We start from the raw sequence: 25,288 nt of genomic DNA on the forward strand, positions 1-25,288 counted from the left end.
ATCTAATTTTCGCAATTTTTTTAGATTTTTGTTTTTTTTAGATTTTCGTTTATTAAACTTCTCAACTGTTCAACACAACATTCAAATTGCTCGATCCTTTTTATTTTAAAAAATGGAAAAAATGATCAAAACGTTAAATTTATAATTTGATTAAGAAAATTATTTTATGAAAAGTAATTTATGTGTCCAAAATTATTTTTTTTGAAATCAATTTTTGAAAAGTACCTAAAAAATTTTTGACTTTGAATCGCTTTCAAAAAAATTTTTTAAAATTTTCAAAATTTTTAATTTTTTAAAATTCCTTGTCCAAATTAAATTTGACATTTTAAAAAAATTTCTAAATTTAAGTTTGAAATTTTGAAATCCATTTTTTTTTTTGATTTCTTAAGCTTCGTTAAAAAGGGCGAAATTTTTGCACTAAAATGTCAAATATTATTATTGCAATACAAAAAGTTAAAAATTTTCAATTTTTTAAAAAAATCAAATTAAAAAATTTTGAAATTTATTTAAAGTCAAATTAATTTTCAGTAATTTTCTACTAAAAATTTTTTTTTATTTTTTTTTTTTAAAATTATAATTTTTCAATTAGGTATAAAAAAAAAATTTGATAAAATTTTTAAAAATAGCTCCGAAAATCAAAAAAATACTTTTAATTGAAACTAAAAAAAAAATTTAAAAATTTTATGATAAATATAAAATTTTTCCCTAACCTGTCAAATAAAAAAAAATTAATAGAAATAAAGAAATTTTTGTACTTAAAGATGTGAATTTTAGTCTTAAATTCGTAGTTGTTAAGAAATGACTTAAAATTATAAAAAGTTAATTAAATTTTTAATTTTTGTTGAATTTTTTAAGAAAATTTTTCAAAAATTTTATTTTTATTTGTTTGAAAATAATTTTCGTTTTATTTACACCAATTAAGTAAATTTATCTTTTCTTGAGAAGTTAGGGTTAAAATTTGTAGATTATAAGTAAAAATGTCAATATTAGTCTGAATGGCAATTTTTTTTAAAATTAATTCCTTAAATTTTAAATTTTTCAAACAAAATTATCAAATGAAGACTTTCTTAAATCAAGACAAAATATAATTTTTAAATGAATTTTTAACATATTTTGGCAAAACTTTTAAAAATTTATGAAATTTTTCATTTAAAATTAATTATTTTCATGAAATTTTATGAAATTATTAGAATTCAATAAAAAGTTTAAAATATTTTATTAAAAAAAAACTTTAAAAAAATTATTTTTGATAATTTAAATAAATTTAAGTCTCAACCCCTTTATTGCCCATTTATGTCAAATTATTTTTTAAATCGTCAATTAAACAATTTTTTCTTCTAAACCTCTAACAAAATTCTCATAAATTTCAGAACGAACACAAAATAACTCGATCAACCATACAGACAGTGCCACACGTAAAAGAGAGCGATCAGAGAGAATAAAGTGAAAATTTGTTTAGAATGATGTTCAAAAAAAAAAAAACGATTTTTATGACTGCCGTTAAACCGCCTAATAATAAAACAAATAACACATACATCATACGAGTTACGCGTGTAAATACAGAAAATGCAGAAACAAATTGTTTGTTATCTTTTTGTTTCTTTAATTTTTCACTTTTTTTCTAAAGGAATTTTTTTCGTCTTCATGCGAGAGTAGGAACGTTAATGTGTTTCTACACAACTTAATAGTCCCATTAAAAATCCATGTGGTGATACATTTCCTCAAATTAGTCAGTAATTAGCCGGCGTGCGGTTTACTTGCGGTTAATCGCGCTTTCCCACCGATTTTTATCCGTTAATTAATGTGAGAAAATTGAAAATTAATTTATAAAGTGGAAAAAATAAAAAATGTTACCACGACAGAATTCTCAATTTATGCCAAGTGAAAATAATAATTTCTCGGATTATCGGGCGATTTGGAGTCCTGGCAGCCCCTATTCACTTTACAAAAATTCCCAAAGAATGGAAAAACCTCCATTTTCGTATATTGCACTTATTGCCTTGGCGATCTCGAGTTCGCCGAATCAACGATTGACACTTAGTGGAATTTATCAGTTCATTATGGACAAGTAAGTTTTATTTTTTTCCATTAAAAAATCGGTGCTCTAGAAAAAATCACGCTGTGATGAAATTATTTCGATTTTGCAAATGGCGACGGACTGCGGCGCCCCTTTTTCTTCTGCTTCTTCACAGTAAAGTGAAATTTGAGTTGTTTCTTCATCAGTTCGAAGCGATTTTGTTGAATTAGAGTTTTTTGGGCTTGTTGCATGATGAAAGTTGTGTGGATCTTCACCTCTTTCGTGGCGTCTTTGACAATTTCGATCGGAATTTCGTCCAGTTCGTGCAAGAGATCCAAAACGTAGTCCTGGATGAAGGCGAATTTGTCGACAACTGGCTCGTCTTGTTGATGGCGGTTTTGTAAGTGCTCGGGAATTGTGCTTTTGTATAATTGATCGCAAATGGCGGAGACTTTACGAATAATTGGACTGAAAAAAAGTTTTTTTTAACTGAAATTCCGACGGAAAATTGATTTTCTTACTTTTTCACGCAACGTTTGAGAGATTTCTTGGCAATTTCTTCGATATCGTATTTGAGGATGTAGTTTCGCTCCTCCACAAATGATAATTTTTTGTCTTGGAATGAGATGTTTTTCTTCATGGTGTCTTCTTGTAATGGGAACTTGAAAAAAAAAATTATGAAAAATTTTTCTAAATAGGTAAAAAATTTAACGGTGCTAAATACAAAAATTTAAATAATTTTATCTTCAGCAAACTTCAGCATTTTTCTCAAAATTTTCGAAAAATTAAAAAAAAAATTTAATAAATTTAAAATTTTATTTTTTTTAATTTAAAAAAAAAAATTAAATAAATTTCTGATAAAATTTTATTCATTTTTTATCAGTTACCTAAGTATTTTTTAAATTTTCATATTTTTTTAACATTTAAAAAATTAATTAAAATAGGTATTTAAAAAAAAATATAAATAAAAATAAAAAAAGAATTAATTTAAAATTAAAAAAATAAATTTAAATAAATTAAATTTTTAAAAATTGAAAAAAAAATTAAAAAATTTTAAAATTTTAAGAATTAAAAAATTTCTATAAAATTTGAAAAATATTGATATACCTATTGATTAAAAATTAAAAAATAGAACAAAAAATTTTTGATAAATATGAAACCGCCTAAAAATATTTGAAAAGTTAAAAAAAAAAAATATAGAAAAACTCACCCAGCTAGCAAGTCGTCTCTTTTCAAGCAAAATTTTATCGTAAAGCCACATTATTCCAACCAGCTCGTTCAAGAGTCCTTTGATGCGAAATTTAATGGAATGAATTCCAGTATGCATAATTTTTGGATCTGCTTCGAGAATATGAAGTTCTGTATTTTTCAGTTCATTGTTGAGGTCGTTAAAGGAGTTGGAACGATTTTTTACCCGATTAAAGAAGTCAGAGAGCTAAAAAAAATAAATTTTAAAATTTTTCATGATATTTTAAAGGAATTAAGGGAAAATATTACGAAATCAAGTGTTTTTTCATAAGATTTGAAGAGTTCCATGTTGTCCATTTTCCATTCCGGGGGAATCAGGCGTTTATAAAATTGCTAAAAAAAATTATTTTTTTTAAACTTCAATAATTTTTTTATAAAAAATTGTTAAATCTCACCATAAAATGCATAAAATGCTCAAATTGAATCTCAATCGCGATCACTTTATCGTTCACACTTTCAAATTCCAGCAAAACTTGTTCCTTCTCACGAATTAATTTCTGCGTTTCCTCAATTGCGGGTGCCACACTCTCAATTTGCTCCGTCATGTGTTTGAAATATTCGTATTTCCGCTTCTGGAACAGCGGTTTGCAGATCGTCGCAAATTTGTCAATGTCATCGAGGTACTTTTTCTCCTTTGCCTGCTTGTTCATGAGATGTTGCAAGTTTTCCTGCATGTAAAAGTCGATGAATTTCTTTCGCATGCTGTTCCGTAAGTTGATGACATCAGTTTTTGGGCAAAATTTCCTTATTGATTTGCGGTTTCGGAGTTCGTGGATGTAATAATTGTCGAATTCAGTGATGAGACGGTGAGAAAAATGCTTTCGACCACAGGATTCGTCGGGGAAATCAGTGCCAGTGACTTGGAGGCGATCACGGGTGTCGTAACGACCACGCATGAGGGAGGTGTAGTACTTGGAGCGTTTTTTGACTGAAAAAGAAAAAAAAATATTAAAGTGAGATTTGGGCAAAAAATGAATGAAAAGAAACAAATTTACATGATTTTCTCCTAAAATTTGCTTCTATTTAAAAAATTTATTGACTTATAACTTAAGCTTAAGTTTAAGCTTAAGAAATAAAAAATAAAATAAGAAAAAATAAGAAAATGTACCTTAACTAACAATTTTTAAGTTTAAAAAAATTCCTAAAATTTGATCGAAAATCCAAAAATATTTAATAATTTTAAAATTTTTCTTCAACCTGAGCTTGAGTCAAGAGGATTTTAATTCAAATAAATTCCTTTTAATTTGAACTTAAAAAAAAGTTTTAAAAATTGTTTGACTTCAAATTAAACTTAAAAACTTTAAGAAAATTAATCTCAAATTTATTTTAGAGCTTTATTTGTAGTTTTTACGCCTTTTTTTGGGAAAATTATGTTTTTTTTTTAATTTTCAAAAAATCGAAAATTTAGAATTTTTATTTTTATCTGACTAACGTGACTTAAGCTTTTACTTTAAGCTTCAAAAGAATTAAATAATTTTTTTTATTAAAAATGATTTTTTTTCCAATTAAAAAAATTTTGCCCCGTTTTAAAAAGTTTTCAAAAGTTAAATAAATTTAAAATTTACTTAAGTTAAATAAAACTCTATATTTTTTTAAATTTTTTGAAATAAAAGGGGCACAAAAATAAAAAAAAAATTAGGTAAATACTTTTTTTTTCATAAAAATACCAAACTTTTTAATTTTTTTTGATCGTTAATCAATTTTTTTGTTGTTTCGTTTATTTGTTTATTTGTGTATTAAAAATTGATTTAAAAAAATTTTAAATAAAATTGAAAAAAAATGAATTTTCTTAAAAATAACTCTCAAAATAAAAAAAAATCAATAATTTTTACAAAAATTTTTTTTTAATTTTTTTTGTCGAAATACGATTTTCAATACAAAAACTACTAAAAATTGAAAATTTTCTTGAAAAAATTATGAAAATACACCAAAAATCGGTAATTTTTGATGAAATTTTTAACTTTTTTTTTTTAATTTTGCCCCATTGGATTTTCGACTTTTAAAATGGGGCATCAGACAAAACTATTGAGTTTTATTTGAAGCGACCTTAATTAGTTTTGAAAATAAGCGTTGAAAAATAAAACTTACATCGCGACGGATCATTCATTTTCTCCATCATCTCCGGATCAATGTAATACGGTCCAACCCGTTCATCAGATTTTGCGAATTTTTCATTCTTTTTTGTCTTATAAACTGGCAACGCTTCCATTTCCGACCCTCTTCCACTCTCAATACCCTCCAATGGGGTCGTACTTTTCGTCCGAATCAAATCAAAATCATCCAATTCCTTAAAATGCTCAAAAGACGTGACTTCTTCTTCCTTTTTCTCCTCTTCGTAACCTTTAACTTGCTGCTCGTAGGATTCCTTGATGAAACTTATGTATTTTTTCCGTTGAGTAGAAATTTGTTTCTGCGTTTCTTGCGTTTTTGGATCAATTTCAACTTCATCTTCTTTGTCTTGTGACTTAACAGTGCTTTCCAACGAGTCTTTTGAGTTCATCGGATCGTAAGAGCGATCATAAAGCAACATCGTAATCCTCTTCAAACGATCTTGCTTCAAGTATTTCGTACGAAGTCTATCGCGTCGTCGTTTCTTTTGCGTTTTTATCTTTGGAAGTCTCAAAAAAGGCGTTCGAATTAAAGTTAAAGCTTTTACTGTTTCCACAACGTCATCTTCTTCCGAATTTTCGTCCTCAAAGTACAAAGGGAGCTTCATGTGAGCGATTCTAGCACGTCTTAATTTTTTATCTTTCTCTTTTTGCTTTTCTGCTTCTTCTTTAGCGCGATCCAGCATCGACAACGGAATCCCGAACTTGGTCGCTTTCTTTCCAGGCTTCGGAATTTTCGTAAATTGCCCGTACATGTAACCGGCGACGTGTTGAATGACGTCTTTTTTCTTTGTCCGACGCCGGGAACGCTCACTAGCTGATCTGGAGTCCGTATCTGAGTCTGTTGAACGGTCCATGGACAAAGTTTCCGTGATAGTTTTCTCCTTTTTCACGGCTTTTGCTGCTCTTCGTTGTTTGAAGCGCTCCCGTTCCTTCATCGCCCATTCCGTGAACGTTTCGCGACGTTCCAAATCGGGAATTTTAAAAATGTTGTCCAAGCGATCGCGAACTTGGTTAATTAAAGTTAACGTGGGAAGCGGTTCGGGCGGCGGAATTTGCCGAGTAACACGCCGCGTCATATAAATGCTGTCAGATTCGGAACTTTTTGCTTTTTCTTCGAAATTATTTGCCATCCAGACTTTATCGACGATATTTCGAACCTCGTTATTCATATTCGTGATTTTTGGTCTTCGTGCCACGAGATTTTGAGTGTTTTTCGGATTTTCAGTCAAAGTGAAAATTCCCCGATTTCCGGTTCGCATGTTGAAAATTTTCTGCACCTCCGTGGGACGATCGGTATGAAGGATGGAACGAGAATTTCCCCGTTTGCCGCCAAGACCGCCCATGAAAGCAACTTCGTTCGGTGGCAAATTGAAGACTCTGCTGAATTTTTGGTCGTTATAGGGTTGGAAGGATTTTGGGATTTCTTTGTCCCATTTGGAACGAATCATGTCCTCGACGTGCGAATTTCCGATGGAAGCTTTGAGATTCACGGATGCCATTGGGTCGTTATCGCGGTACGAGTCCGAAGCGGAACTATATTGAATTTTTGGGAGAGTTTTTCGGTTTGTTTTGTACATTTTTCTTTAATTTTCTTCAATTTTTTGATGAAAATCACTTTTTAAGACTTTTTGAACCAAAAATGGCTTGATTTCTTGTCCAAACAAGTTTCATGGCAACGAACTTGTTGCCCCTTTCTCACTTGTTGAACTTTTGTTTTTGTTATTTTTTCACCTGTTACCTTGAAATTTCTTTACATTGCAGCTTTCCGTATTACCGTGACAACAAACAAGGATGGCAAAACAGTATTCGACACAATTTGAGTTTGAATGATTGTTTTATCAAAGTGCCGCGTGAAAAGCACTCCTCAGATGAAAATGAAACGGGACCCGGAAAGGGGAGTTATTGGATGCTCGATATTTCTGCAGTGGATATGTTTGAAAGTGGAAATTATCGGAGGAGACGAACACGCAGGCAGCGACAAGCGAAGATGTTGTTGACGAATTCGGGATTTCCGGTAAGAAAAAAAATATTTTTTTAAATTGTTGGTTTTAATTTGTTTAGTTTAAATTAAATTAATATTTTAAAATTTTAATAAAAATCCAATGTAAGAACAAAATATCGTCCTTTTTTTAATTATTTTAAAAAAATTAAAAGAAAAATTTTTAATTTTTTTTTTTAATTTTAAGATTAAAAAATTTAATTTTATTTTAATTTAAAAATTTAAATGTCCTTTGAATTACATTTAATTTTTTTTCGATTATTTTTTTTTTAATTTAAAAATTATTTAAAAAAAAGTTTTTATTTCAGACATTTTTTAGTGAAATTTTTACTTGAATTTTTAACCCAATTTTTTTTTATTTTTTCTGTTTCAAAAATTCAAATACATATTTAATTTATTTTAAAAAATTATTTAAAAACATTCAATTTCTTAAGTTTTCTGAAATATTTTGAATAAATTTTTATTTTATTAAATTTACGAATTTAATTAATTAATTATTTTTTTAATTTGAATTTTTTAATATTTTTTAAAACATTTTTATTATTACTTTTTGATTTAAATAATTTTTTCTGTCCACTTGATTAAAAAAATTCTTAAAATTTTAATATCTTTTTTCAGAACTCACCTTACTTTTCGTATTTGAATCCCGCCACAGCTGCTCTTCCTCCCATGGACAGTAGGGCAGATCCAGAAAAACTCCATCAACTCCAACAAATTTTCCCATCAAGTCACTTGCTGAATTATTCCATGCATTTGGGCAACTTTTTATCCTTCAATACACTCGACTTGATATCGTTAGATGCAATTCTTAGAGCACAACTCACAGAAACAAACGTCGAACGAGAGGAAAATTCATCAAAAGAATGCACGAGCTCAAATTCAAACAAATTTAGCATCGAAAATCTGATTAAAAAGGATTAAAAATTTTTTAACCTAAGTTTCCTGTAAAAAAATGTTAATAAAAAAATTAATTTTAGATGTAAAAAAAATCTTTTTCATTCGAATCCTGAATAAAAAAAGGGGAAATTTCCTTTAAAAGGGAAATTTTTCCAAAAGTTCTTCATTTCCTTTAACAGATGTCGCTCCTTTCGTCAAAATCCTGTTCCTTGAAACAAATTCTCGTTATCTCAAAAGAAATTCCACCTTTGACACACAAACACACACGATCGTAACTTCATTATCCCTTTTACCCGGAAGCCATTTTCCCACATTTCCATTCTGCTCATTATCACTTTTCCAATCAACAAATAGCAACAACAACAACAACTTCTTGTGTGTTAAGTGCATTCATCACCACCTTCGAGCAAAATTCAATAAACAAACTTCTCTCGTTCGTCAGTCAGTCATGTGAATCGCAAATATACACCTTCGCTCCGTAGCACGTCGTTGTAAAAGTAAGTCCGTATCCACACGTTGCGGCAATAAAATATTCATCACTACTTTGTCAATGACTGATATGCCATTTTCGTTAATGCACACACACATAACTCGATGAAAAATTTATGTTTCGCAAGCTAAAAATATTCACGAGACAAGAAAATTTAACTAAATTTGGCAACTAAAGAAAAAAAATGTGCATTGGGGTAAAATTTTAAATTGTACATTTGGTTGAAAGTTGAAAATTTGTATTGGGGCAAAATCTTAGAATGTACACTGGGCTAAAATTTTAGAATGTCCATTGGAGTGAAACTCCAGAATGTGCATTGGGACATGAAAATTTCATCCTAATGCACATTCTGAAATTTTTCCCCAAGGCAAATTCAAAAATTTTGCCTTACTGATCATTCTCAAGTTTCAGCCCAATGCAAAATTTAAAATGTTGCCCCATTGCACATTCTTAACTTTACCCTAAAGCACATTCTTAAGTTTTTAACCTAATTCACATTCTAAAAATTTGCCCAAGGCACATTTAGAAATTTATCCCAAAGCACATTCTGAATTTTTGTCCCAATGTAGGGTTAAGAATCGTTGTCCCAGTGCAAATTTTCAAATTCCAACCCGAGTCACATTTTTAAATCTTGTCCCAGTGTGAAATCTTTTTAATTTTCATAAATCGCAAATATTTTATTTCGCGAGCCATAAATTTATTACAATAAAGTTGCTTTTCCTTAATTTACTTGTTTATTGACTTGTCTAAAGCTGAGCAAATTCATGCATGAACAACTCCTGATAACGGAGAACATGTTCTCTGGAACAAATGGCTATTTACATTTAAATAGTTAATCTGTGCCTTGCCTCGTCGTCATCATAGTCGATGCTCGTTCTCGGCAGGTGGAACGGCAACCGGAAGGCACATAGATACAAAATTTAAATGTGATTTTAAACAAATATTAAAATTGAAATAACAAATAATATATGTCATGTTTGTGTCGGTGCACGTTAGAAGGATTGCTTGTATAACTTGTAAATTTAACCAATAATGTAACACACCGACGATCGGTCAGACGGACAACATTTCACGTTCAAATATTAACAACGCATACACATAACAACAAGTATTTCCAGCGCCGGACGTGTATTTACAACAGTCGAAATGAATAATTGAGGTAAATTTTATTTTATTACGTGTCCATCTTTAATTGCATAAATAATTCGTTAATTAAGGTCCATTAAGGAAAAATGGTATTGTATGTGTGGGAACTTTGTCAAAACAATTAAAGACGGGAGACAACACGTTTCACACACATTTTTTTGTAAGGAATTATTTATTGATTAGTTGAGGACTGAGAGTTAGTGAAATTTTTTCATTTTTTTTGTTTTTATAAAAATTTACTTTTTGGATGCGATTTTAAGGGTTAAAAAAATTTTCAAACGGTTAAAATTAAAAATAACTTTCGAGGCTCAAATTTTAGGAAAAATTTAAAAAATTATTTTGACTCGAGCTGAAGTTTAAGAAAAATTTGAAACAAATCAATATTTTAAAATTTTCGATCAAATCTTTGTTTTTTTAAAAAAAATTAAAAAAAATGTAAATTTATTTATAAAAAATTTGTAATTTAAAAAAACTTGAATTAAGTCAAATAGTTGCAACCCTAAAAAATTCAATTTATCAGAAACTTTTTTTGAAATTAAGTGAAATTAATTTTTCCAAAATGGAAATTAATGTGACTTATTCTTTAGTTCAAGGGTTTAACTTAAATATCATATATTTTTGTCTTAAAAGGATTTATTTTAGAACCCAAATTTTCTCTTTTCATGTTTTAGAATTATTTTAATTAATTTATTTAAATCATTTTATATAAAATCTTTTGCTTTTTCTCTAAATTGAGTCAAAGATATTGTCAAGGTCATTATCAAGGTCACTACATTTTTAATTTAAAATTCCTTAAATTTTTTTCCAATCCACAGATTCTCCAGTTCAGTCCTTCTAACGAGATGTTTCCTGCTTCCGTCTACCAAGCAACACTATCAACACATTTCTTTTACCAGCAACAAAAAATTGTTAACAAGTAAATTAAATCTAAATTGAACGACACTACAACGATAATACCACCAGCGGCAAAACAGCAACACAACACGTGTAATTTCCTACATACATGTGTGGAAAATCTTAATTATTAATACAAAAGTTTTGTCCCTTTTACTTCTTTTTTTGTCGTTGTTGCCATACAAGTTGTCCTCGGCCATCGTCACTTTGAGTAACAAGTTATCGCACCGAAACCTTCAGCAAAAGGAAAGAAAATGTCATGTTTTTATTATGACATCATTCATTATTTGTACATAACTATGACATCTTTGGTCATTTGTGAGTTATTAACATTACTTGAGTCCGTCGCCGGAAAGACGAAAGAGGGAGAGAGAGTGAGACTCATTACAACATAATTTCTCTCGTGTGCCATCGTCGTCAATGGCAGTCAATTAATGTTAACTGTTGTTTTGTTAGTTTTTGCATTGAATTAATTGTAATTGCCTCACGTTGCCTCGACTGTGTCGGCTGAGGAAAATGGAAACAAATGAGAGATAACGAGGAAGCCATTTACGCGTGTCGTGGCGTATATTTAGTGATTAAGATGTGATTATAATCGGGAGTAAGTAGCGGCAAGAATTTTCCGGGAAAAAAATAAATGACTTAAAAAAATAAGAAGGTAATAACCTTAGGCTAAAAGTCATTAGAACATCCTTTTTCTTCTTCTTCTTGCGTACATCGGTTGCCCGCACGAAGTAATACTTTTTTATGTGTTTTTTTTTCTCATACCCAGGAAGAAATATTTATGTAAAAATTTGGTAAGAATTTACATTTGAGAGAATTAAAAAAAAATCCCAAAGAAAATCTTATTTTTTCAGAATAATTTTAAAACTGGATATGGATCTGAGATGGAACATTGCCGTTTATCTAAAAAAATATACAAAGCATTATCAACTGGTCGTCCCTAATGAAGACAGGCATTTGCATTTGACATTGTTTCTCAGCTAAATCAACTTGGTTCAGATGATATCTTTTTTATCAGAAGGTTAATTTTTGTAATAGAACAAAGAGCAAAACGGCTCAAAACAATCTGACTCTAAAAGAGAAAATTAAAGAAGGAGAGGAATGACTTACATCCATTTGAAAACCTAAAGCAAGATAACATTTTCCAAGCCATCAAAAAATCCATAATCTTTGAGTCTTAGATCCATACTTAGACAGAACTAAATCAATTAAAAACAAAACGAGCTGCAATTGCTATTTTATTTTTGGGATCCGACATCCCGTTTAAGTCGCTCATTTCGCTCGTTACGCGTTCTTCCATTCGCGCGTCCTGCCAGTTTAACATAGTAAACGAACCCTTAGTTTCAATCGAAAAAACGATTCTCCCTGAGATGCATATCAAGCATGAGACTGGCTCACAGCTCATCAAAAGAATATTTTAGAACAAAGCTTAAACTAACCGATGCCAAAGTTGAAGGAGACGTTCTTAACGAGTCGCAATTCAAGATGTTGTGTAAAGTAAATTTAAATTTTTTTTTCTAGTTTTATTTAAAGTCGTTGCAAAAAAAAATTATCAGCGAGCAAAAGAATACCTGAAAAGAAAAGCTGAAACTTACTGATGCCAAAGTTATTTAACGGATTGCAATTCAGGATGATATTTAAAATAAATTTTATTTTTTATTTTATTGTAATGACTTTTCTTTTTTTATTTGGTTTTTTAAATTTTTTTTCCACTTTGAAATACTAATTGAAAATAATAATTGCTTTTTGAAATAATTCTGATTAAATTAAAGATTTTTCAGAAACTTAAAATCGAGAAATAGTAAATGTTAAATTACAAAAGCAAACAACCAGAAAATTTCTAATTGGGTGAAGAATAAGAAAACATTCCATTCGGAGTAAACCTTTTAACGGAGACACAATTGGTGGTGGAATGATATCAAAAAATATTATAAATGTGCTACTAAACGACCATTAAGTGCAAATTATTGTCCAACTTTTTAAATGTATCTCTGGTTATTTTTGTGTGTAAGACTTGTTACTGCTAGCTGCTTGCTGTTATTATTATTGTATATTGCAATATTTTTAAAAAGAGGCTTTTTACGGAATTTATGCACATCTCTCGTCCACACACAGAAGAACTGGCACGAAAGCAATTGTTGGAACCATAATTTATCTCGGTGAAAGTGTAACTTCTTGCAATAATAACACGACTCATATAGACACATATTTTACAGTTATTAGATAGATATAACAACTTTTCCTTCGGTACGTGCATTTATACATGTGCATTATTACCATTATTATTATTTTATTTTCCATACGAAATGGACGATGATTTATAACAAAATCCTGATAAATGTTATGTGATGCGGTTTATTAAAACTTTTTATTCGACCATTGCTGTCCCATTTCTGCTTCGTTTGCTTCCTTCTGCGTCTTCGTTTGACCACACATTTGCATGTGAGACTAATTAAAATAACAACAGCACCTTTTACCTCCTCCGACATTTCCTTTAATTTGCCCATAATCATAATTGTAACATCACTTTTATCGTTAAATCAAATCACACAAAGGCACTCCAGAGCATTATTGCACACAACAATGTGAGCATGTTGCACGGCAAAGGCATCGGCAACCAACAACTTTGATATGAATATTATTAGTTTTATAAATGCAACACACAAATTGTTTTAATTAATATGTTTGCTTGAATAATTAACAAACAAATTAGTTCGAGCATGACATGATCCTTCAACGGTCGTCGTCGTCGTCGTTGATGTTGCTTGTGCAAGTGAGTGAGTGCTGATTTCGAGATATATATTGCAGGCACGCGATTTTTATTTTAATTTGAAAAGAATTTTATTTATCAAAAGAAAATTTAAATAGGAAATGGAGAAATTTTAAAAGCACCTTAATGAAGTTGTGAATGCTTGAAAAAATATTTTTCATCAATCAGACAAATTTTTGTTGAATTTTCTATGGATTTTATAAAGGATTTATTATTTTTTTTTTGATTTTTGCATTCGCATGAATATTTAAAAATTCTTGAAATTAAATTAATAGTTTTGAAAACTTTTCAAAAATATTTTTGTTTTTTCTTTTTATTTAATTTAAATTGATTCAAAAAATTTGGGTTCTTTAATAAAAACTTTTATGAAAATTAATAAATTGAAATAAATTTAATGAAAAATTTGATTTAAAGAAAAAATTAAAGAAATACAAAATTAAATAAAAATTAAACTAAAATTAAATTAAAATTAAATTAAAATTAAATTTTTGAATTAAAATTAAATTAAAATTAAATTAAAATTAAATTAAATTAAAATTAAAATTAAATGAAAATTAAATTAAAATTAAATTAAAATTAAATTAAATTAAAAAAATTAAAATTAAATTGAATTAAAAATTAAATTAAATTAAATTAAAATTAAATTAAAAATTTAAATTAATTTAAAATTAAAAATAATTAAAATTTAAATTATTATTAAAATTAAAATTAAAATTAAAATTAAAATTAAAATTAAAATTAAAATTAAAATTAAAATTAAAATTAAAATTAAATTAAAATTAAATTAAAATTAAAATTAAAATTAAAATTAAAATTAAAATTAAAATTAAAATTAAAATTAAATTAAAATTAAAATTAAAATTAAAATTAAAATTTTTTTTTTTAATTTAAAATTAAAATTAAAAAAGTTAAATTAAAATTAAATTAAAAAAAATTAAAGAAAAACAAAAATAATAAAAAATAAAATTAAATTAAATTAAAATTAAAATTTTAAATTTGAAATTTTCGTTTATTTTTCGTTATGAAATTATGGGGAAAATTTTTTCTGTTTCAAAATTTGATTTTAAAAAATTGCAAAAAAACGATGATAAATTAAAATTAAATTAAAAAATAAAAAATAATAAAAAATAAAATTAAATTAAATTAAAAACTTTGACTTTAAAAAATTGCAAAAATAAATAAAGAAATTTAATTTAAGTAAAGAATTCTAGAAAAACATAAAAGAATATTTTTCTCCAATTTTCCTCTAAATTCTGACAAAAAACCTTAATTCCCCTCAAAAGAACCACAATTTCATAACGGTAAAACTGTCCCATTGTACCGTCGTTAAATCATTTATTTATTCTTCTCCCGTCTCGCTCTCGAGTTGTCTGCAATTGTTAACGCTTTGCCCGAGAAACGATACGACAACGTGTTAGCAATAGTAATAATTGCAACAAACACGTCCTCTTATCTAATTAGCTAATTGTTGCTCATGAAAGAAGTTGTCCGTCCGTGTGCCGTGCTCTGTGGCATGAACACGTGAAAATGAAAAGAAGAGAGGAAAAAAAGAGGAAATTCTAGAGAAGTAGTAAATTGCGTGTTGTAGGTACTCTCACACACATCACTCGACACTCCTCGAACAAAACGTGGATTGAGGCATTGAATACATTAGTTAATTTTCAACATTTTACGTGATGAAGCCGATGAATGAATAAAGGCAATTTTGGTAAAGTGATGTGATGTGTGTTACACAATTGTTAGTTTTTTTTTCTCTTGCTGCTAAAGGCGGCAACACAAACGATGATGATGATGATGGTGATGTTGATGATGAGGGAAATGCATGAATAAATGAATGGAAACTATGTATGAAAATTTTTACACAAATTGAGTCGCATATATTCATTACATCGCTTACACAACGACGGAGCACGTCATAATGAAAAGTTGTGTAGGGCCGTTTGTTGTTTTGTGCGGTGAATATTAAATACGTTGCCTGCACCAAATCCAAACACTGTACCGAGTTAAATTGAAGCAACAGTTTGGATTTTCCTGGTTTTTTTGTTCGTTTTGTTGTAATTTTTTTTTTGCATATCACACAAATTGTAACAAAAATAGAGAGAAAAGAAGGAATAGTAAAATATGGATGATGAGCAGTGATGAGCTAAATTTTGTTTGAAACTGGAGGCTTTTAAAAATATTGCTTGGTTTGGATCAATTGGAAAAGATTTGAGGTTCGAAAAGTCACACTTCGATTTAATTTTCAGAGCTATTGAGTTAATATTTTAACCACGTGGTTAATTTGAAACAACTTCGAACCACGTGACCTGAGAAAGTTTTAAACCACGTGACCTGGAACATTCAGGGTACCATTACAATTTACCTTTGAAACGTAATATTACCTAGGATTGACGGTGTTGATAATTCTAAGTCACGTGGTTTGAAGGTCAGTCAGGTCACGTGGTTTAAAGGTGTAGGGTTTCATGATTTAAATTTCAATTAAACCTATTGAACACGTGGTTTAAAAAATGATTAAACCACGTGATTTGTTTGAATTTTTTAAAAGAAAATTAAAAAACCACGTGGTTAAGACACATATGAACCACGTGGTTAATAAATTTATAAAACTTGTATGAAATATATTTTATTAACTGAATAACTATTAAATGTTTCAACTTCCTTTTATACTCTAACCATAGGAATCACCATAGTTGTAGTAATGTTCAGACTTTCTTTAAACTTTCTTTCATCAAAAATCTCTTAGGTTCTTAAAACGATCTCTTAGTTAACGAAATCAAATTGATTTTACATTGTGGGTTTTTCTAACCTTCAAACTTTATACATTTTTAATTTTAGAGGTCTGATCTAAAATATTCACCGGGCCTGAGACTTTAGCCTTGTGAACATTCAGATCCACTGATGAGCTTCAATTTTAATAAAATAAAAAAAAATTTTGATTACTGAAGCATCGCCGTCAATCCATCGCATTATTACCAAATGAATGAAAATGCTTTTTTTCCTCACGCTTCGTCCAAACGTGAGCATCTCATCGTAATAATCCATTTCATCAATAAAAACAAACGGTATATTATTATTTACCTGACTGACTAGCTACCTCCTGTTCAAATAAACCGTCGTCTCTCGTCAACTGTGTGTAAGTCTTATTTGTGTAGCCACAAGTACTACAATGAATATCGCCAGTGGCAGGATAACTCTCTCTCGCACACACTTCACATAACGCTATAAATAGAGATAAAATACAAACATTAACACATGGATGATATTTATTCCTTTTGCGTTAAAATGGTCCATATGTGCGTGGCATCAGTTGGCAAGACAGGTACCAGAAGGTGCCGGGTTAGTTTAGTATTCCTGCTACGTTTGGCGTTTTCCGTGAAAAGGGAAAATGAAAGAGTTTTGTATCAAAATAGCCTCAATCTTCTTTAGAGCTCAACAAATACGACGTTTGCACGTTGAGAGGTAGGTATCATGACATGACATGTGTTTGTTTTGAAGTTGGTCCAGTCAGGTGGTGGACGATACGTCTTCGTTGAATGATTTGCAATGTGGATGAAAACAGGGAGTTTCGAAAGGATTTTTTAGATCACGTGGTTTAGTTAATTACTGAACCATTTTTTATATTTGAAACCACGTGGTTTATTTAATTTTTTAACCAATTTTTTAGTGATTAAGAAATCTTTTTTTATCGATGTGAATTTATTAATTTTAAAACCACGTGGTGTTTGTTTTATAGACTAAGTGATTTTTTTATTTCCTTAAAAATGTGGTTTTTTAAACTTTTTAGCCACGTGGTTAAATTTAGTTTTACATAATTTTTAAATTAACCTAAAAATTTAGTAAATTTTAAAAAGATTTTCCAAAACTTCTAAACCACGTGGTTAAGCTTATTTTTTTAAAAATTCGTTAAAATATAAAAATTTAAAGAAACTTTTCTAGCACTTCTATAAATTTTTAAATCTTAAATGTATAAAAAATGTCAAGATTTGTTAAAAATCCAACAAAAACCTAGAAAACGTTTTCTTAAAAAAAATTAATAAATTTGAGACAAAGTAAATTTAATTTTGGGATTTTTTCGTGGATTTGAAGGTCAAAATTAAACAATTTATTTAATTTTTTGCAATAAATTGTTTAATTTTGACCATCAAACCCACGAAAAAATCCCAAAATTGAAAATTTAAAGGTCACTTAAAAATAAAATCAAAAAATAAAGTTAATTCAAAAATCATGGAAAAATTTTGATTTCAAGAAATCATTGAAAAAATATATTAAATATTTATTCTAAAATTTTAACAAAGATTTAGATTTGAAATCAAAGATTTTTTCACAATCAAAATCTTTGTTAGAATCTCAGAATATTAAGTATATTTTTCAATGATTTCTTGAAATCAAAATTTCTCTATGATTTTTTAAAAATAAATTTAAATGAAATACCCTGTCGTCACTTTCAAATTTTCATTAAATTAATAACGAGACGAGTAACGTCAAGCAAGGTGTTTGTTATAATATTATTGCATGCATTTAGGTCATTTTCCGAGTAATTCATCTAGAAACTGATTGCAAATATAATCAAAGCAGTGATTCATGTTTAAAATCACTTTACTTTGATTTCGGTCTAATTGATAAATAACTTCCGATGATAACAAAATCACCGCTCTGAAGTGATAAGAAAAATCATTGTTTTACAATTATCAAAAAGTGATCGATTTAATTTATTTCCGGATTTTTTTATGGTCTGATTTGGATGCCAGTATTTTTATGGATCCAATCCAAATAACTCGAGACTCTCACGTAGCCAGCTGGATCTCCGGCTTCACATCCGTTACTCGAGACAAACGACACAACACCAATGATGATGTTGTCGCCAATTGTCTCGTCGAACGTCACAAGAGGACCACCTGAATCACCTTGGCACGTTTGCTGGCGATTATGGTCCCATCCACGAGAGCACAAAGTAAATCCTTTAACGATCTCTGTGCCGTAATACGCAGAACATTCGGAATTTCCAATTACACGAACATTCACGTACATTAATCTATCGGAAGCGCCACTTGAATCGCTGGTCAATCCAAAGCCCGAAACTGTCGCTTGTCGGTTCAAAAAGGACTGAGATGCTTGGGTGTAACTTGGCAGTTGAACGGGCGACACAAGTTTGCTCCATTGCAGTGCCGCAGGAAGCTCAACTAAGGCAATGTCGTTATTTAAGTTCGTGGGATTGTAGCCGGAATGTTCAATTTTTTTCTGGGACGTTATCGAAAAAATTGGCGCATTTACATTAATGGATCCGAAGCCGAGGTCAAAAGTGTCAAAGCCACGAACGCAATGAGCAGCTGTCAATACAAAAGTTTCCGAAATGATGGAAGCGCCACAAAGGGAAGTTTTGGAGCTGGAAATGCGACTGAGCAATCGTACTTGATGCGGGAATTGGCCGGCGCTGGCAGGCCATCCATCGATAATGCGGGATGTTTTGGTTGAACGAGGAGCATTTTCAGGGAAAATTGGTTTTAGAACTGGGCGCTGTTAAAAAAAAAAAATTTTTAGTTTTTCACACAAAAAAAAACTATAAAAAAACCTACCGATGGAATAGCGGCAGCAAATCCAACTAAAAGTGTGAATAAAATCACTTTCGACATCTTTCAGGACTTAAAATTCAGTGATCTTAATTAAAAAAATAATAAGAACTGAATTAAATTGAAGTTCCGCGACTCTTTTTATACGATAATTATCTTATCAGAAGTCTTTTTATCGCAGCGATTCTCGTTATAAAAATTAGCAAACATGAATCATGTCATGATAAGGAAAGTCTTCCGATACTTCATTAAAGATAATGTGATTGATCAGTTTAGTTCAGACTAAATTAAGTCAATTTATGTTGAAAAAATCTAATTTTATATTTGGATGGATTTTCCCGGTGAACTTTTTCTAGAAAGTTTTTTTGATAAGATAAAAAAAACGCGACACTTCCGAAAATAAATCGTTATCTTATCGTTTTGAATTGTTTCTTCCTAAGAAGTTGTTAATGAATTAAAAATAATATTTTCCATAAAAATTAATTTTTTAAGTAGAAAACCTAATTTATTTTATCTAGATATCTTTTGAGGCTAATTCAATACAATATAATGTTTTAAGTACTCAAGCGAATTAATTTACATGAAACGGCTATACTTAAGTTACATACACAATTTTATGAACTTTTAAAGGAACTTTACAAAGGCACAGATTTTAACAAAGAAAGAGATCTCAATAAATAGACTACTTAAAATTAATAGAGCACTTCGATTTTCTATGGAAATTTAATCAAAATCTCAAATTTTGGGTTTATTTAAAATATGATAATTAAGGAACAAAAACTTAAAAAAAATAATAAATTTTAAAAATTCATAGAAATTCATTATTTTGAATTTTCTCAATAAATTTTCTTATTTTTGAATCATAATACTAAAAATTTAGCTTAATGATCAAAAATATTTATAAATTCATCAATTTTTACCAATTTTCTTTGAAAAATGCATGAATTTCTGAATATTGATATGCCCTATTGGCAAATGGCATTTTGTGGAGACTTGAAATTTTGCACAAGAAAAGAAAACATATAAAAACGAATCAAAAGCCAGCGTTCCAAAAGTTCGATAAAAATTGATTAGGATTCACCTACGAGGACTGGAAGTTTGTTGAATTTCCAGCCTAATCTTTTGTACTTTAAAAAAAGACAAAATGTTAAAAATATCAAAGTTTTCATTAATATTGGATTAAAAGTAATTTCCTTTTTTATTATTATTTTTTTTTAAATATTTTTACCCTCGTTTTTACCTTTTAACTTAATTTAAGGTATTTTATGCAAAATGACAATTTTTGAGATTTTTTTTTTGTATTTAAATCCAATTGAAATAGCAAGAAAAATATGCAAAGAATACTTTTTTAATGACTTTCTATTTATTCTATTTCAATTCCTGAATTTCCGTGAATCCAGTTCAAATAACTCGTCGTTCGAACAAATCCAAAGGGATATCCTGCTTCACATCCACGTCCAGACACAAACGAAACAACTCCAATGTGAATTTTCTCACCACTTTCTTCATCATCGGTAATCAATGGACCGCCAGAGTCACCATTGCACGTTGATTGACGATCATTATCAAAACCAATTGCACACAACGTAAAATCTCGAATGATATCCGAGTTGTAATACTCCACACATTCATCGTTGCTGATCACCTCAACATTCGTAAACATCAAACGCTTTGAAACCTGTCCATCATCCGCAGTTTTGCCATGTCCCGAAACCGTAGCTTTGGCATGTTCGAAAGTTTCGTCCTGCTGACTCAATGATGGCAACTTAATAGCTTTGATGTTGCTGTTGAAACTCAATTTTCTTGGAAGAATTAGCAAAGAAACGTCGTTGTTTAAGTTTGAAGGATCATAATCTTGATGTTCCACTTTGCGCATAGTTTTCATAGAAACCGCTGGGCTGTCGGAGTTAATAGAACCAAATCCAAGGTCGAATAAAAGACTTCGGTAAGTGCAATGAGCGGCGGTAAATACGACAGTTTCTGAAATAATTGCGCCTCCACAAATACTTCGTGAGAGCAAACCCTTGTAAATGATGATTCTGGCTTGATGAGGAAATTGACCGAGTTTCGCTTCCTGACCAGCGATGATACGGGAAGAAGTGCGACCACGAGCTTGTTCGGGAAACATTACTTTCGGTGAGTCGCTATCCATGTACGTGGAAAGGCCATGTAAGCTCTAAATTATTAAAATTAATTTATAAATTTTCTAAGGTTTTTCCATCGTTACTTACAGCAGCGCTCGCAAGAGCAAGTAAACCAGCAAAAATTGTTAAGTAAAACATCTTGAATGCAAAATTGATACTAGAACCTCTTTATTTTGATCGGCCTTTTATATGAAAATTATTTTAACGCGTAAAAGCTTTTTTTGATCATGTCATTTCTTCGTGACATGATTTGAACTAAAATTGTCAAAATGTCAAGATAACTTTTGAAATATTTGAAAGAGGACAAAAAATTTAAAAAAAAATTAGAAATATTTGTCTAAATCATAAATTATTTTCTAGCTTTTCTAGTTCCATATGATTTAATAGAAAATTAAGATTTTTATGGAAATATTTTGACTCTTAGTACTTATTAAATCAAAATTATCTTTCTAATGACAAAAGTTCAAGTAAAAGTTACTTTCTTTCCATGATGACCGCACGGGCATCGGACCTGTCGGGCTGATTTAATAATGAATATCTGAAGAATCTGTTTCAGCTGAAGATGAACAGAGGAGTCGGCACGCAACACTGAAACCTTCGTCGTTCCTTTTAGGAGAACGAATTACGTGGATGTGTCGGTTTCTGAACAAAATAATAAACTTTTTCTCATTAAAAGTTTCACTGGACCTGGAGGGCAATTTTAGTTTTGGAGTCTCGGGGAGCAGATTTAAGGAAATGGCGACTGAACTGACAACATCAGACGATTGTGCAGATGGCGGAGTCTCACCGCCTTTGAGGTAAGCGAAAAATTTTTAATTTGGCTGGCCCAATCGCTGGTGAATTTTTGATCTGCTTGTATCTTTTTATGTCTTTTTTGATGTCGTCTGTAACTCAAATCGCATCACCAAACTGGGCCAAAGAAGCAGAACTCCTGGACTCCGATAATTAACTGATTTATTGTATTTTATCTGGTTTTTTTTATGCCAAAAAACGTTTTTTGATTTCTTTTTCACCCCAAAAAAATTTTTTGTTTATAATTTGTTTTTTTTTTAATCACAATGTATAAAAAGTTTAAATAATTCCGCCATATGAAATTATGACATTTTAATTGATATTTAAATCTTACATTTTTGATAAACGATCAAACATTTTTCATAAAATTAAAACCAAAAGTTAATATTTTTTTTTGTATCAGAACTTTATTAAATTTCATTCATTTTTTCTCTAACCTCAAAAATTAAGGTCGAGCTGAAACTCCCGAATTTTGCTTAATCCAATCCAAGTAACTTGTAACACGAACATATCCAGCTGGATCTCCTGTCTCACAACCTTTTCCAGATCCGAACGAAACGACACCAATTTGAATGTTTTCTCCATTCGAGTTTGTGATCAATGGACCTCCAGAGTCTCCTTGGCACGAAGATTGACGTTTGTTATCAGCACCAACGACACACAACGTAAAGTCCCGAATAACGCTTGATCCATAAGTTCGAGCACATTGAGAATTATTGATCACCTGGACACTCGTGAACATCAAACGATTCGAGCTTGAACTGGAATCCGAAGTTTTTCCATGTCCCGAAACTGTGGCTCTTGCACCTTCGAACGATTGGCTTTGCTGGCTGTAACGTGGAAGAGCAATTGGTTTGATGGTGTTTGAAAACGAAAGCGATCTCGGGAGAAAAATCAAACAAATGTCGTTATTGAGATTTGAGGGATTGTAACGACGATGTTCGGCTTTGCGAGTTGATGTCATTGAAACACCGGGATTGTTAGACTCAACGGATCCGAATCCTAATTCGAATTTTGAGCTTTGGTAAGTACAATGAGCAGCAGTTAAAACGACAGAATCGGATATGACTGAGCCGCCACAAATACTTCGAGCTGTTTGAGAGACATGGATGAAAATTCTTGCTTGATGGGGAAATTGACCAAGTTGCGCTGGTTGTCCAGCGATGATGCGAGATGAGGTAAAAGCACGAGCTTGCTCTGGAGTTACAGGAAATGATGAGGGATTTTCCTCGTAATCATCGAACTAAAAAATTTACTAATAGTTTACATGAAATTTCAAAAAACGTAAAATTTACTTACAAAATCTTCTTGAGCATTCGTCAAAACGAAGAAACTCAAAACTATTAAAGTTAAGCGATACATTTTGGATAGTTTTAAAGCTAAAACTGGATTCGCACATGATCGTGTTGTCTTTTATATGCATTTTCATGATCTTAAGATTTATTTGATCATCAAGCTGATTTTTTATAATCTGTAACAAACAAGTTTGGATCAAAGTGTCTAGATAAAATTTTGAGCAAATAAATGTCAATCAATCAGTTTTGACGAATTTTATATGAATAGGCACAATAGGAAAGTGTAAATTACATTTGGTCGTTTAAATATTTACAGAAAATGAATGCCATAGAAAAAAATATATAAAAAATAAAATAGGTATTTTTTTTTTCCTTCGATACAAGTTTATTTTGCAAACTTTACAAATTCATTTTCACAGCTAATTTTTCAATAAATGCTTCAATTTTTGATAATTTTCGTTCTACGTTAACCATTCTTTGATCACTTGGTTCATAAAAATTTTTCTGTAATCGATTTTCTAACGTTGTAATTTTTTGTTCCAATCCTGATTCGATGATCGAAATTTGGTTTTTCAAGTCAGAATTTTGCTTTCTGTAGTTTGATGCCATCCACGAAATATCGGGATTGCAGCGGATTGCTCCAAATACCAATTCTGTTGGATAGTAACGAACTTTAGATATATAGATAGAATTCATAAAATCTATTCCTCTGTCCATTAAAAATTTGTTTGCATCAACAACGCGACTACATAATACTTCATTGTCATCCCAATACAGTTCTCTAAGATTTGGCAAATAATCTACAAGCCGCTCAACATCCAAGTCAGATAAGTCATTAGCGTTGAGATAAATAGTATCAAGTTCACTGTTGAATCTCAATAACTCCGGTGAAAAATTAGTTAAATTGTTGTTGTCTAAGTAAAGCTTTCCCAAATCTTGCAATCCACTGAAAATTCGAAGGTCATTCAGTTCCATTATTTCATTTGATTGGAGAAAGAGGTAGTATAAGCTTTTTAGATATATAAAAGTATTTGGATTGAACTTTTTTATACGATTCATTCCGAGGTTTAGAGCATTTAAAGATGAGCAACTATGAAAAGCATCTTCAAGCACTTCTTGTACTCCCAAGGAATTCAAATTTAGAGTATGCAAATTCGGAAAAGCTTTGCAAATTACATTCGTCACAACGGGAATGACAGATGAAGAAAATTGAACATAGTCAACGATTAATGGATCATCCGCCGTAGGTGTCCAATCATAGTTGGTGGAAGTTAACTGCACTCCAGAAAATGTACAAGCACAATAACCCCCAGAGCAGGAAGTTGTGCATTTATACACTGCTTTATTAGAGATCACGGAATGAAAAATACTCAATAAAAGCACCGCGAACAAAAAATGATGTTTTAACATTTTGAGCACTTTTTTAATATTTTGTTGATTCCCTTTATGTATCAATACAGAACTGAAACTTCGAAGCCACTTTTGTCGCTTTTTATGACAAATTTTAATCTATTTTTTTGCCAAAAAATATTATTTTTCAATTGCAATAATTAGATTTCTAAGAAGTTATTGATAAGATTGAACTCTTTTGTTTTACTTTTTTTAAATTTAAAAATTTCATTTGAAAAAAACCTCTTTTATACATATGTACTGATGTCTGATCATCAAAACGATTTTACCATACAAGTTCGCAAGAAATTTTTAAGAATATTTAAACAAAAATTTTAAAATAAAAATTGAAAATAATGGAATTTATTAAAAATTCGTAAAAGCATTGTGAGTTACATAAATGATTAAAATTTAAAATAAAAATATGAAAAGTAAAATACATTTAAATGCGGTTAAGGTAACATTAATTAAAAATAATTTAAAACTAGATGGATTGCACATTTTTTTTTTTGGAAATCTTGATTTG

At 29.8% G+C, this 25,288-nt stretch overlaps 4 protein-coding genes across 4 annotated transcripts; 1 reads left to right on the forward strand and 3 right to left on the reverse strand.

Moving 5' to 3' along the window:
- Window positions 1-1,961: 1,961 nt before the first annotated feature.
- On the forward strand, window positions 1,962-8,296 carry LOC134828839 (forkhead box protein L1). The gene is made up of 3 exons (XM_063841826.1): window positions 1,962-2,068; window positions 7,138-7,390; window positions 7,994-8,296. Exons 1-3 carry the CDS (start codon window positions 1,962-1,964, stop codon window positions 8,294-8,296), a joined length of 663 nt encoding a protein of 220 aa, XP_063697896.1.
- Window positions 8,297-18,249: 9,953 nt separating this feature from the next.
- LOC134829587 (serine protease 3-like) lies at window positions 18,250-19,275 on the reverse strand. The gene is made up of 2 exons (XM_063842742.1): window positions 19,149-19,275; window positions 18,250-19,089 (listed from the first exon to the last, which is right to left on the reverse strand). Exons 1-2 carry the CDS (start codon window positions 19,203-19,205, stop codon window positions 18,301-18,303), a joined length of 846 nt encoding a protein of 281 aa, XP_063698812.1. The 5' UTR covers window positions 19,206-19,275; the 3' UTR covers window positions 18,250-18,300.
- Window positions 19,276-20,483: 1,208 nt separating this feature from the next.
- On the reverse strand, window positions 20,484-21,432 carry LOC134829809 (collagenase-like). The gene is made up of 2 exons (XM_063843076.1): window positions 21,374-21,432; window positions 20,484-21,318 (listed from the first exon to the last, which is right to left on the reverse strand). Exons 1-2 carry the CDS (start codon window positions 21,422-21,424, stop codon window positions 20,506-20,508), a joined length of 864 nt encoding a protein of 287 aa, XP_063699146.1. The 5' UTR covers window positions 21,425-21,432; the 3' UTR covers window positions 20,484-20,505.
- A 1,021-nt stretch (window positions 21,433-22,453) lies between these two features.
- Window positions 22,454-23,479, reverse strand: LOC134829763 (collagenase-like). Its single transcript, XM_063843010.1, has 2 exons — window positions 23,378-23,479; window positions 22,454-23,321 (listed from the first exon to the last, which is right to left on the reverse strand). Exons 1-2 carry the CDS (start codon window positions 23,438-23,440, stop codon window positions 22,524-22,526), a joined length of 861 nt encoding a protein of 286 aa, XP_063699080.1. The 5' UTR covers window positions 23,441-23,479; the 3' UTR covers window positions 22,454-22,523.
- Window positions 23,480-25,288: the final 1,809 nt, after the last annotated feature.

Source organism: Culicoides brevitarsis, chromosome 2 (assembly GCF_036172545.1).
Source record: "Culicoides brevitarsis isolate CSIRO-B50_1 chromosome 2, AGI_CSIRO_Cbre_v1, whole genome shotgun sequence".
Lineage (NCBI taxonomy): Eukaryota > Metazoa > Arthropoda > Insecta > Diptera > Ceratopogonidae > Culicoides > Culicoides brevitarsis.

Bases quoted from the DNA above. Each gene is read 5' to 3' on its own strand.
- LOC134828839 (XM_063841826.1), top strand. From the start codon at position 1,962: ATGGAAAAACCTCCATTTTCGTATATTGCACTTATTGCCTTGGCGATC. The intron at 2,069-7,137 runs GTAAGTTTTATT...TTTACATTGCAG, and splicing joins TATCAGTTCATTATGGACAA to CTTTCCGTATTACCGTGACA. The intron at 7,391-7,993 runs GTAAGAAAAAAA...ATCTTTTTTCAG, and splicing joins TGACGAATTCGGGATTTCCG to AACTCACCTTACTTTTCGTA.
- LOC134829587 (XM_063842742.1), bottom strand. From the start codon at position 19,205: ATGTCGAAAGTGATTTTATTCACACTTTTAGTTGGATTTGCTGCCGCT. The intron at 19,090-19,148 runs GTAGGTTTTTTT...TTTTTTTAACAG, and splicing joins TTGCTGCCGCTATTCCATCG to CGCCCAGTTCTAAAACCAAT.
- LOC134829809 (XM_063843076.1), bottom strand. From the start codon at position 21,424: ATGTTTTACTTAACAATTTTTGCTGGTTTACTTGCTCTTGCGAGCGCT. The intron at 21,319-21,373 runs GTAAGTAACGAT...TTAATAATTTAG, and splicing joins TTGCTCTTGCGAGCGCTGCT to AGCTTACATGGCCTTTCCAC.
- LOC134829763 (XM_063843010.1), bottom strand. From the start codon at position 23,440: ATGTATCGCTTAACTTTAATAGTTTTGAGTTTCTTCGTTTTGACGAAT. The intron at 23,322-23,377 runs GTAAGTAAATTT...TAAATTTTTTAG, and splicing joins CGAATGCTCAAGAAGATTTT to TTCGATGATTACGAGGAAAA.